This window comes from Nicotiana sylvestris, chromosome 6 (assembly GCF_000393655.2).
Source record: "Nicotiana sylvestris chromosome 6, ASM39365v2, whole genome shotgun sequence".
In the NCBI taxonomy this organism is placed as follows: Eukaryota; Viridiplantae; Streptophyta; class Magnoliopsida; order Solanales; family Solanaceae; genus Nicotiana; species Nicotiana sylvestris.
Genome location: NC_091062.1, coordinates 4,680,362 through 4,693,787, shown reverse-complemented (window position 1 = coordinate 4,693,787; position 13,426 = coordinate 4,680,362). Strand labels below are relative to the sequence as shown.

Here is a 13,426-nt window from a genome sequence, read left to right as displayed (position 1 = left end):
CGCTCCATCACAGGTCTGGGCTACCACACCCGGCTGAACTACTCCAACTGGCTGAACCGCTAGAGTCTGAATCTGAGGAGCTACCTGCTCCGAAGTGCGAGTAGCAGGAGTCTAGGACCCTCCTCCAGCATGAGAGATGGTTGGTGCTACAGGAAGCAAGCTCGCTCGGGTGACACTCTCCATGAGGCCCACTAATCGGACAAGAGCATCATGAAGGACTAGGGTAGCAATAAACCCCTCTGGGACTTGAGCTGAGCCCACCGGAGCTGCTGGGGCCGGAACCTCATCATCAAAGTTAACCTGAGGCTCCGCTACTGGGGCTGCTGCTCGGGGCTGAGCTCTACCCCTACCTCGGCCTCTAGCACGGCCTCAGCCTCGCCCTCTGCCCCTCGTGGGAGCTACTGCTGGGGGCTCGGGCTGCTGAGCGGTAGATGAGGAAGCGCGTGTTCTTGCCATCTACGAAAGAACAGAGTAGAAGTTCAATTAGCATTGAGAAACAAAACCGCACGACGAGAAAGAAAAATGTGAAATTTTCCTAACTCTGTAGCCTCTGGGGGATAAATACAGACGTCTCTGTACCGATCCCTCAGACTTTACTGAGCTTGTCCGTGAATTGTGAGACCTATGTAACCTAGAGCTCTGATACCAACTTGTCACAACCCGAATTTCCCACCCTCGGGAGTTGTGATGGCGCCTACGCGTAGAAGCTAGGCAAGCCATGAACTTAGAAATCATTAACTCCTTTATTTTAAAACTTCTTACCAATTGTATTAACAATGGAATAAACAGTTAAATAACAGCGGAATATGAAATTTAGCAGAAGTTTTAAATAAATAGAAAATGAAAATGTCTCAAACACCATCACGTGCCTCTAACTAGAACATGGTGTCACAACATCCATGGACTACTAAGAGTACTAAATACAACCGTTTGAAGGAAATATAACACTGTTTGTCTCGAATACATGAGATAACATAATATAAAATAAGATAGAGGAGATGTCGGGCCTGCGGACGCCTGCAAGGCTACCTCGGTGTCTCAGTGGACTGAAGGCTGGCTCCCGAGCTACTGCTGCTGACCAAAGGCTACTCCGGTATCTGCACAGAGTGCAGAGTGTAGTATCAACACAACCGACCCATGTGTTGGTACGTGCCTGACCTAACCCTGGCGAGGTAGTGACGAGGCTAGGACTAGACTCAAGATAAACCTGTGCAGTTATATAGTATACAGCAGAAATATAAATAGGTAATAACAGTTTTAAAGGGAGGGGGAAACATGCTTCGGAAACACATATCAATTCTATCAGAAACTTAATAAAGTATAAAAGAACACTCGATGTCTACAATCAATACAATAACAATACTGTTGCGGCGCGCAACCTGATCCCTTATCATTTAACATTGTTGAGGCGTGCAACCCGATCCAATATAATATCTGTTGCAGCGTGCAACCCGATCCACATATATAGCTGTTGCGGCGTGCAACCCGATCCAATATAATATCCGTTACGGCGTGCAACCCAATCCAATATAATATATATTGTGGCGTGCAACCCGATTCAATATAATATCTAAAAATGTTGCGGCGCGCAACCCGTTCCAAATATACAGTCCACAATAATCATAATTAACCATCCCAGCAAGGGATCAACAATAGACTAAACTATCCCGGCAAGGGAACTCCACAGTACAAGTATATACGTCCCGGCAAGGGAGAAAAAACCATAACCAAACTTGTTCCAACATCTAACTATCTCAACTATAACTCAACTAGTTTCAACATCTAACTACCTCAGCTATAACTAAACTTGTTACAACACCTAACTACCTAGTTATAACCAAACTTGTTACAACACCTAACACGAAGAATCATCAACCTAAGCATACGTAATATCAATTAAGAACACAATGCAAGGGAACCTCAACTCAACAATAGCCCGAAAAGGGGGCAACATAATGATCTCTTCTCCTTCTCACTTTTGCTTCACAATTCACTGCACAACTCGAGCCAATGCTCTAAGGTTTCGATTCTCACTTATACTTTCACAATTCGTTATACAATTGGAGCCAACGCTCCTCAATGTTCATAGGTCACAATGTTTTCCACAACTTTACACATTAAATAGAAATCTTCACCAAGGCATGAATAATACAACGAGATCATGAAAATCACAAGATAAGACTCACGGTCATATTTGACACCAATGTATAGATACTCGTCACCATGCCTATATGTCGTACTCGACATGAAGCAAATAGCAAATAGGACACAACTCCTAATCCTCAAGCTAATGTTAGACCAAACACTTACCTCGATGCCTCGAACAAAACTCAAGCTTCAAGTATAGCTTTACTTCTCGATTCCTCCGCCAATTTGCTCGTATCTAGCCACAAGTTACTTAATTACATCAATAAACGCTAAATGAGTCAATTTGAATGCATGAAAAATGAGTTTTCCAAAGTTTTATCCAAAAAGTCAAAATTTCCCCCGGGCCTACGTGGTCAAAACCTGAGGTTCGAACCAAAACCCGATTACCCATTCCCCTACGAGCTCAAATGTGTAATTTGCTTTGAAATCGGACCTCAAATCGAGGTCCAAATCCCCAATTTTTGAAAACCCTAGGTTCTACCCAATTTCCCCCATGAAAATCATTGATTTAAAGTTGAAATCATGTTAAAAGATGTTAATGATTGAAGAAAACTAGTTAAAAATGACTTACAATTGATTTGGAGAAGAAAGGTTGTTTGAAAAATCGCCTCTTGTGTTTTTGGGGTTTTGAAAAATGAAAAATGGTTGAAAATCCCGTCTATTTATACCCCTCTAAGACCCCCTGTGCGTACCGTACAAAATGGATTGCAGCCGCACAGGTCTTCCTGGGATACTGCGGAACAGTGCCCAGTGCGGACTGCACGAAATGGACTGCGGCCGCAAAGGAGCCCACCGCGGACCGCAAGAAATCGAGCGCGGCCGCGAAGGCTTGGCCCTGCTCACCGCGGACCGCACAAATCCCACCGCGGTCGCCGCGCCTCTATCGCGGCCGTGAAGCTTCCACAGTAGACCGCGAAGCCTGGCTCCAGAGACCTGCAACTTTTGGTTTTAAGTCTAAAACATCTCGAAACTCACCCGAGCCCTCGGGACTCCAAACCAAGTGTGCATACTAACTCAAAAACATCCCACGGACTCATTCGTGTAATCAAATCATCAAAATAACATCATGAACATCAAATTAAATCTCGAGATCAATGAAATTTTCTCAAAACTTCTTTAAATATAAATTTTGTAATTTAAGTCCGAATCACGTCATATGACCTCCGTTTTTCACCAAATTCCACAGAAATGTCTTAAATCATATATAAGACCTATACCGGGTGCCGAAAGCAAAATACGGGCCCTATACCATCATGTTCTAATCAAATTTCATTTCAAATTTCTTTAAGCAATTTCAGAAAATAATTTTTCTTTGAAAATTCATTTCTCGGGCTCGGGACTTCGGAATTCGATTCCGGACATACGCCCAAGTCCCATATTTTCCTACGGACCCTCCGGGACTGTCAAGTCACGGGTCCGGGTCCGTTTTCCCAAAACGTTGACCGAAGTCAAATTAACTCATTCTATAATCAAAACTCATCGTTTTTCACAGATTATCATATTTAAGCTTTCCGGCTACGCGTCCGGACTGCACATGCAAATCGAGGTGACTCTAAATGAAGTTATTCGTTTTCAAGGTTTCAAAACACGAAGTTTCGTTTTAAACAAATGATGGCCTTTTGAGTCATCACAGTAACATAGTCTTTTATTTCAACTGCCACATGTTATGGTCTTAACCGGATTGTCTTCAGGTCTCTCTCTTTCCTGCCTTCTCCTGACCTGTTTGCCAATTGAGCATTAACTTCAGATCTCTTTAAATTTATACATGGCTGTCAAATGAACTTAAATTGGAGATATAATTTTGTATAAAAATGTGTGGTATGGGACAAATTGAGTCCCTGACCATGTCGTATCCCGAATAGACGTGCATTTAGAATTTCAATATTAGTTGGTGTGACTTGGATAAGAGACACGTGTCCCATAACATACCATCACTTCCTCTGCTGTCATTGCTATTTTCTTGACAAAAATACTCTATGTTACTGTTAAAAGTATGAGAAGGAGAAGAGTAAAAACTCCCTTCAATATTAGTATTGTCAGTCACATTCTTGTTAGCTTCTTGACCATGCCAGCTTAAGCCTGATGGATGATCACATTGCAATTGAAACAAGAAATCTAAATTTTTTTGGAAAGAACATTCTGCTCAAAGATTGACATTCTTCATCAAAGAAAGCTCCCACAGACTCCATTTTGTGTTTTTTTTTAAAAAAAAATTGAAAGGCTAGTAAGGAGGGGAGAATGAGAAGTGGTTTACTAAATATAACCACTAAATATTCTCCAAAGTGATACATTGATGCTTCTCTTTCAATGATCGAATACATTGACAAACTTTATAATTCCAGAAGTATAAGCTTGGATTGGAGATCTCATACTTTTACTTGGATTGGGAATAAGCAACAACAAATGACATTAATGCTTAAGAACCCCTGTGAGAGTAGGACCTTGCACCTCTTGTGTACGAGGTCATTGGGTTATACTTTTTATCCGTATTTGCAAAATACCGGCATGATATGAGTTTGTCACTACTAATTAGTTTTTTTTATGTTATATATAGTGTCAGGCCTCCTTTTCTACCCCTCAAAATAATAATAATATGTGTATGAGCCAAAGAGTTTTTCCAATTAAAGTGACAAAATTTGAATAGGGATTATTTTATTGTTCAGAATCGCCACTTAAAATTGATTTTTTCGGTGTTCCAAGTCACCATTTATTTGGATCCCTAGTCAAAGGAAGGTTTGACTCTATTTTAATCGGTCCGCGAAAACAAAGTTCGGGTAAGGAATTCTGTTGACCGGGGAGAAGGTATAAGACATTCCCCAGTCTCGTGGTTCTAGCACGGTAGCTTTATTGACTTAAACTTGGCTTGAATTAATTTTGGACAAACTGTGATTTATATTATTTTCATGTTTTACTTATCCTCTTTTATCTCTCTATTATTAGAAAAAATTAAAGAATATTTTTGAATAATAAGATGTCATAATCACACTACGCAAGCGAATGTGTGATCGACGAAATTTACTATTTAGTCATAACGGCGCTACGCAAGCGAATCCGCAGTCATGACAGACGATTGTTAGCACGTTATTTACTTTTGAAAAATTGCTGCAATTGTGTTGGAAGGAAACATTAACCCTCTTTTTTTTTCCAGAAAATTTATTAAATGTCACTGCCACGCTACGCAAGCGAATCCGTAATTATGACAAAAGATTTATAAATTAATTAAAACTATTGAATATGACATGAAATTGATGAATTAACTTATTAAAAGTTAAGTGTCACGCTACACAAGTGAGTCCGTGAAGTTAAAGCGCACCTACTATTTGTCTAATGTTTAAAGGAAAATTAGTTAATTAAAATAGTAGAAACATCAGATATTATTATTATTTTTCGAGCTTTATAGTTGGGAAAAATTATGCAAATAAATGTTGGACCAACTTTATCTATTTTAAAAAAAATGAGCCAACTTCTTGTTTAAAAAAAGAATGGGCCAGCTTGTATGGAGCTTTTGGGCTGCTGGAATTTATTATTAAAATGGGTCAAGAAATGAATTTCAATTGGCCCAATGCTATATAGAAGAAAAGGGGTAATTTTGTTGTTTAAAGGTAAATGAGCCAACTTTTATCTTTGATTCAATAAGGCCCAAAGTTGATACAATCTTAGCTCTTTACTTAGTTTGAGTTCATGACCATTAACTACATAGTCACAATTGTATAAATGCCCACTTTACAAAAATAGCCGTTTTTGCAAATCCGGCAAAATGGCCAGATTCACAAAGATATTATCACAGCATTCCTAGAAGCATATGTTGGCAGTGAAATTTCAGCAACTAAAACGAACTCATGCTATGTGTTATACACCTAAAGTCATTCATGACATACTTAGCATTGTTACTCGGATATAATAGCTTGAAAACATGCTTAAAAAATCCATAAACGACTTACATATCACATTCAAAAACTTACAACTCAATATTCAAGTATTATGAAGGACTATATTCACATTATCACATGCTTGATACATAACAATAACATACAGGCTCTTTTGTTGTCAAACTATTCATCACATCAAACACATTTAAATGGTGCAGCATGCTCAAGTTGTTCCCATTGCTGAAAATACGTACATTACGAGTCTTAAAGGATTACCTGGTAGCAAAAGAATAAACAGTAATTCAGCAACTAAAGCAGCAGCAAAACCAGCAGCAAATCCGTGTTAAAACAACCCAAAAACTTAGAGAGGGAACCCAGAAACGAACTCTAAAGAGGACTTATACTTTTTAAAAAGTTTGCACTCTAAGATTCACTCCCAAAGCTCACCATTTCAGCTTACTTTTTATGTGTTCAACTGCTGAATTTTTTTTGTTTTTGTGACAAAGCAATTATAAAAAAATCTCCCTGGAAGCGTGATGGAGTTCCCTCTATATATCAAAACAACCAGCTATTTCAAAAAATTAAAAATCAAACTTTTTGACAGATTTTTCTACAAAATCTGCTCTTAAATTCAAAAAGCAAGACTTTCTAGTTCAAATCTTGTCAAGTATTTCAAACAAAATCTGCTCTCCACTATTCAAAGATAGACTTTATTCAAATAATGTCCAAAGGTCTACATTTTCTTACCAAACAATTTGACTTTTGAGTGTTGTACTCAAAGAGTTTTGAAGCAGTAAACAAACAACCAAACAAGTACCATATACTCTTAAATATTTTTCATTACCTCACTTTTATCAATACAAAACTATTTTACTACTTCAAAAAGTGCAAAAATAGAATATTTAACATTTCAAACTTCAAAAACTAATGCTAAAATAATTAATAATAGACAAAAATAAAATCTGAAAATTAAAAATAAAAATAAAAAAATCAGCCATGAAAAAGAATAGAATTTTACCATTTTATAATTCAAGTGGCTGAAAAATGGTGGTATGCCAAAAGAGGGTGTTCGGAGAGGTCGCCGGAATTTGGCTGGATTTTGGTCGCCGGATTTTCAGGGTGAAATTGGCATCAATAGCTAGGTCTTGAGGAGCTCTATCCATTGATGTAGGTATTGTGGGGTGGTAGTGGTTGGAGCTTCAATAATTTGGGCAAAAAAGTGACGGGAAAGTTTCCTATATCTAAGATTCAAGGAGTTTGAGGGATTTTTGAAGGATTTGGTTTGGAGATATGGCAAAGAGGAAGTTGTGGAGATTACATGGTGTGAATTTGGAGGTGGTCCACCGACGGCGACGATTTTCGGCCGGTGGCGGTGGTCAGAGCTGGGGCGGCGAAGAGAGAGTGAAGAGAGAGAGAAGAAAGAAGAAGGAGAAAAGAATTATGGGTAAAAATGAAGACAATTTTCAGATTTTTGAGACTTTAAATACCTAAGCCAAGTTTGAATGAGATCCATTGGATCAAGATGGAATGGATGGGTATGATTTGATATTGTTTCATTTAGTGAAACGACGTAGTTTTGAGGCAAAACTACGTAGTTTCAGACTCTTTCAATGGCAGCCCTTTATCTTGCACTCTTGGACACTTTTTCTTTCAAATTTGGCCAAATTTCTTCCTTAATCCTACTTATTAAACTAATTTTACACAAATAAATTTAAATAACTTATTCTAATGATCAATTAACTAGATTAATTCACCAACTGAACAACTAGTTAATTCTTAAAATGAAGAAAGAACTATTTTTTTTAGTATTTTATGATAGGAAATATGTAATTAAAGTCACAAAAATTGAGAAAAATAATTAAAATAACAAAACACTAATAACTTTAGGAGGTGTTAAAATAGTGCAAAAGTTATGTGTTCAAATATAGTTCACGTAAAGGCTCCTTTTTCTGTTTGATCTTATTTATTCCTAGTAATACTTAGATAGAAAAAAACAAGATCTTATGTTCTCATCCCATATCTACGTTCACTCACACAAGTCATCTTGATTTTGTAGAAGCCTAAAGAGTACAAAGGTTGATAACTAAAGGAAGGTTGGCACTACCGGTTCATCATCCATTTCGACTTTTATTTTTTAGTTTCTCCTTGTTGCGACAGGTATATCTATATATCTTTTTTTTTAAAAAGGCGAAATACATAGGTTACCTCCCGAACTATGGACCAAATCCCTCTTTACACACTATTTGCAAACGAAAATAATTTTACACACTCAACCTTGACAGACTGTACCTAATATACACTACTATGCCTACATGGCCAGTGCGTGGTTTACCAACAAAAATGAGGCGCGTGAAGAAACAAAAAAACTTATCTGACTCTTTATTTGAACGATTCAAATCAAATAAAATTTATCCAACGGTTTAAAATGATTTTTCTTTTTCTTTTCTTTCTTTTATTTCGTTTCTTTTACTTTGTTTTGTTCTTTCTCAACAATCAGAAGACCTCCTTTTTTTTTCCATCGTCCCTAGATCCCTGTTTGTTTTCCTGAAACTCCTCCCTAAAAATTAAGAAGAGTTTATTAATGAATAATGAAGCTTGATGGTCTTTGGAAGTTTAAAGGTGGAGAGGGATTTTCTGGGTTTGTCCAAATTATTTTGAGATTTGTTTTTGAGATATTGAGAATACTGTTGAAATGAAGGAATTAAAAGTAGCGGAAGAGGAGAAAGCCAGAGTAAGCATTTTCATTCCGCGTAAAAATGGTTTGCTTATAATGAGATGTTGATCTAATCCTATAAAAATGGCGGATCTTGATAATCAATTTTGGGAATCACCTGCTCGAAAAGAAAATAACGAAGAAGAAGAAGAAGGTAAGAAAGATAATGGAGAAAATGAGGGGAAAATAGAACTAGCAGATGTAGAGAAATCTGAATGGGAGTCGAAGAGATGGCAGCCATGGTGGTATATTTGATGAAGAAGATGAGTTTAATTATAATTTAAAGTTTTTTCTTTTTTTAATATGTTAATGCCACGTGTCACTATCTCATTGGAGCGTGACATTATACATGTTTTGAAAAACTGGTCAAGAAAAAAGTGGCGTGTATTAGGAACAGTCTGTAAAGATTGAGTGTGTAAAGTTATTTTCGTTTGCAAAAAGTGTGTAACAGAGATTTGGTCCATAATTTGGGGGGTAATCTATGTATTTCGCCTTAAAAAAAATATATGTTTATGAAAAAATATATCTTTATATAAGTCATAGGACTTGCCTCATTCTTCATGTTACCTTGTTTGCCAATAATTAAATGGTTGGGTTTCATTTGTGTAAATTTGAAATTATGGTTTCACTTTGATGCTAGGAGTTAACTATTAATTTTTATTTACATGTTATTCATTTCACTTTAAGTTTGAATGAAATAATGAAATAATACTATGTAATCATTACAGTATTTAGCATAGTACTAAGTGCACTTTTCCCGAATATTATTGTTGTTGCAAATTTAACTAGTCAATTGGACATGTGAGACTTCTCTTGTTGAATTTTGATTCCGATATAAACTAGTAGATATATTTTTGAATGTAATCAATCTAATTTTTGTTGTGAAATTTTATATTTATAGAGTCATTCATAGTTAAAATGTTGAAGGTATTACAATTATTCAAAGTAGGAACCTTTAGAAGAATATCTCAATAATTTTTTCTCTTGATGTAGATGATTTGAACATCGTAGATGGATGTATAATAAAACTCATCCTAATCGTGCGAGATTGAGGTGAGGCAAACCTCTCACAATCACATTCTTGCCCAATTATAGTTAGTCGAAGAATTTGGTAACATTTAAGAAAAATGTGATTGTGAGAGGTCAGGATTTTGATAACATATTAGGATTACTAATTGAAATCGAGAAATAGAGTAGCATTGGTTCAGTGGTGCCTGTTTCCAGCAGCTAGAATATGTAGTGCCACATTCTGAGACATTCTTCATATTCTACTCTTTCCTGTGCAACTTACCTATCTTTTACTAATAATAAAAGAGTGGAACAGTCTTGCCTTGGTGCTAAGAAGTATTTGTACTTCTTCGAGAATTTTGGAATTTTAGTTCTAGTTGAAAATTTGAGCAATATATGTGTAAGTTTTACAACTTCAAATTGTCAAATAAATTAAGAAATGCTCCTGAAGTTATAAGGTATCTACTGATGTGGTATTTATTTGGACATCACTAGAAAATTTACATTTTTTATTGCAGGAAAAGTTAAAAGGGGGACCGGTGTCTGATGTTGAGGTCTTTGCGGAGACACACAAGAAAAAGAAGAAAGACGGTTCAAGAGAAGGATGGGTTGAGACACGTGCATCGGAACAATATGTAAGATCATAACTTTAAGACTATTTTCACTTTGAAATTGATTTATTTATACAATCTTTATTACTTTTATTTCAGGATGGATATCATAGAAGCTTGGATGAATGGTGTCAGATGCAGCCTACTTCTGACGATGGTACCCGAATCCAACCGTCACCCCGATGTTATGACTTCAATATGGACGGATGTAGCAGGCGGTGTATCCAAAGGAAGAGTTTACGGGCTTGGAGTACAACGGTCTTCCTCTTTTCGTTCATCGCCATTAGTTTCGGATGTTCCTACTACGCAAAATCAGGAAGAAATGGGAGCAATGCAAAAGAATATTGAGTTGTTGTCGAAACGATGTGAGACGGTCGAAGCTCACATTGCTAGAATGGATAAATACATGAAAGAACACATGCCCCACTTTTATGATGATGAAGAGACTGATTCTGATGTGTAGTAGTGATTTAAGGTTGATTACTTTTCTTGGATGTTTAAATTTTATATTTAGACTTTATGGTAAATTTGAATGATGTTGTATATATATGTTTAAACTTTATTATATTAGTGTCGATATATATTAGCTACTCAGACTTGATATTGAATATTTAGACGTTAAGTAATGTTTTGCTTTGATATTATGGGATTTGAATGTTTGTTTGTTGATGTTGGAATTGGTTGGTTTGATTATTAGATCGTTTAGTTGGAATTGGTTGTGTAGTTAAAATTGATTTGTTGAGTTGGTTGTTTAGTTGGAATTGGCTTGTTGAATTGGTTGTTTATAATATTTTGCATTTGACAGGTGATGTGCTAATAAAATGACAGTATTCTGTCAAATTTCGATCCAGTTTTTCGACTATTGTAGTCGAAAAGTGTGCCCAGCATAATGATTTTCCGACTACAATAGTCGGAAAATGAGGCCAGAATAATACAGATTCCGACTACTGTAGTCGGAAAATATAATAAAATAACTAATAAATAATTATTATTTGTATAATATCTCCACTACAGTAGTCGAAAATATTTTTTAAAATAAATAATAGTTTTTTCTTATTTTCTGACTACTTTAGTCGGAAAATAGCTGCATTTTCTAATTTTTGGTGGAAAATCCGACTACTGTAGTCGGAAGTTACTACAGTAGTCGGAATATATTTTCCGACCAATCTTTTTCCGACTACTCTACATCAGTCGGAAAGTAGTCGGAATAGGTACTTTTCCGACTACTTTCCGACTATTTTGGTAGTTGGAAAATAGCGAATTTCTGGTAGTTACAAGGAGAGATTATAAAATGCACTTAAACAGTAATGGAGCTAGGATTTTTATTAAGTGCAGTCAAAATATAAAAAAGTTAATACACAATGAGAGGATTTAATATATAATATATATACACAAACAAAAATCTGACTAGCTAAATGGTCCCAATGCAATTAAGTGAATAATAATTAACAATAGTAGGTCTAGATCGAATGGAAATGACAATTTCTAAATGGCATTTTTTTTTACCTTCTGGTTTTGGATCTATTGTTGCAAGTCAATTTAACCGAATTGTTCAACAATCCTAATTGTAATTGTCTCAATTTATTGTTAATGATAATAATCATGTCATGGCCAATTATATATTATCTATGGAATATCAATACATTCACAGTTCACATCACCAGGTGAGACTAATTTTTTACTATTTTAGTATGTTGGTTTGAGATGTGTTTATCTGTTGAGTAGCTGTGGAGAATTATTCATTTCCTTTTATTTGGTTGCTGGCAGGTCTTTAAGCATTACTTTGAAGGTTACACAAAAATTCTCAGTGAGTTTATAAAAACTGATGCATATAGAATGGAGGTTACACAAAGGCCTCCAATGGCAGTTACAAATGCTGTGTCCTGGCGTAGTGAAGGGATACAATACAAGAAGAATGAAGTAAGTTTTACATGTTTTATCCAATAGCAGTTTCTTTTAGTGGCTTATATGGAATTTTTTTGTTCTTTCAGGTATTTTTGGATGTTGTGGAGAGCGTTAATATACTTGTTAACAGCAATGGGCAAATAGTGAGGTCAAGTTTTGTACTGGCTACTTCTCGCCATCATGACCAGCAGTGTTCTAGGATCAGATGTATACTGATTTCTGTCTATTCTAGTTTAGCATTTTATGTAATATTGCATACTGAATTGTTCTTGGCGATCTTCAGATTTTAATATTATCCTCATCTGGAATCCTGTCCTTCATCCCTAACCCTGTCTTGCTAGCGAATATAGTGAATCAGGCTGGGCTTTGATGTGGATCCTTTTACTATCAACATTAGGAAGGTGGAAGGACTGATTTTGGAAGAACTTTTTGTATTGTTAATCAAATTAGCTTATATTATTGTTAAAGTTAGCTTCAATCAAAGAAAACTCTAAGCGTTACTATAGATGGAATAGGTGAGAACTTTGGGGTTGGTTTTGAGTTTAGAGCAGCAGCTGGCGACGGTGAATACAGTGTTAGGTACAGTTCATGACATGAGATGCAGAGCAACAGTATCCTGTGTCGCCAACATATATGGCTTTGCAATAGCCTTTTGGTCATCAATGTGTTAGACAGTCTGGCTTTTATAATACTAAGTGCTTTATCCTGTTGTATGTAAGATTGATGATAGTAAGAACTCTGTTTAAACTGTGTGGGCATTTGTTTTAGTATTCTCTTTTATGAAATTACTTCACAAGGTTCTTAAAATCTTATAGGCACTTCAGTGAAAGTTGAGATTTAGTGCCCCCTTTTCTAAAGTTTTAAAAACAGTTCTGAAGGCAAGACAAAGCCTAAACCCACCTCTGGAATGTTTCTTGATCTAGTCCAGCCTGATCTTAAATATTGTTTTACATCATTTGGACTAGCACTAGCAGTGTGAAGATTTTCTATGCTGATTATGATTCTGTCATTACTAAGATCATATTTACATGTAATTTTGTTCTCCGAGCCTTTCACTTCACATCTACACGGTTGAGCTGGTGAAGTTCTGTCTTCTTGCCTGCATTTCCTTCCCGTCTTACTAATGAGCTGCCTCTATGGTAGCATCACTAGTGTATATCTACCTAAAATGT

General features: G+C 36.2%; 1 protein-coding gene and 1 long non-coding RNA gene across 2 annotated transcripts; one reads left to right on the top strand and one right to left on the bottom strand.

The window, feature by feature from the left end:
- Positions 1-6,049: 6,049 nt before the first annotated feature.
- LOC138872168 (uncharacterized) lies at positions 6,050-7,420 on the bottom strand. The gene is made up of 2 exons (XR_011400619.1): positions 7,036-7,420; positions 6,050-6,293 (listed from the first exon to the last, which is right to left on the bottom strand). It is a non-coding gene; the product is annotated as an uncharacterized lncRNA (long non-coding RNA).
- A 1,108-nt stretch (positions 7,421-8,528) lies between these two features.
- Positions 8,529-10,823, top strand: LOC104221539 (uncharacterized). Its single transcript, XM_009772605.2, has 3 exons — positions 8,529-8,748; positions 10,257-10,373; positions 10,449-10,823. The coding sequence occupies exons 1-3, from the start codon at positions 8,710-8,712 to the stop codon at positions 10,695-10,697; spliced, it is 405 nt and encodes a 134-aa protein (XP_009770907.1). The 5' UTR covers positions 8,529-8,709; the 3' UTR covers positions 10,698-10,823.
- Positions 10,824-13,426: the final 2,603 nt, after the last annotated feature.

Coding starts and splice junctions, on each gene's coding strand:
- LOC104221539 (XM_009772605.2), top strand. CDS start 8,710: ATGAAGGAATTAAAAGTAGCGGAAGAGGAGAAAGCCAGA. Junction 8,749..10,256: donor CGGAAGAGGAGAAAGCCAGA/GTAAGCATTTTC, acceptor TTTTTATTGCAG/GAAAAGTTAAAAGGGGGACC. Junction 10,374..10,448: donor CACGTGCATCGGAACAATAT/GTAAGATCATAA, acceptor CTTTTATTTCAG/GATGGATATCATAGAAGCTT.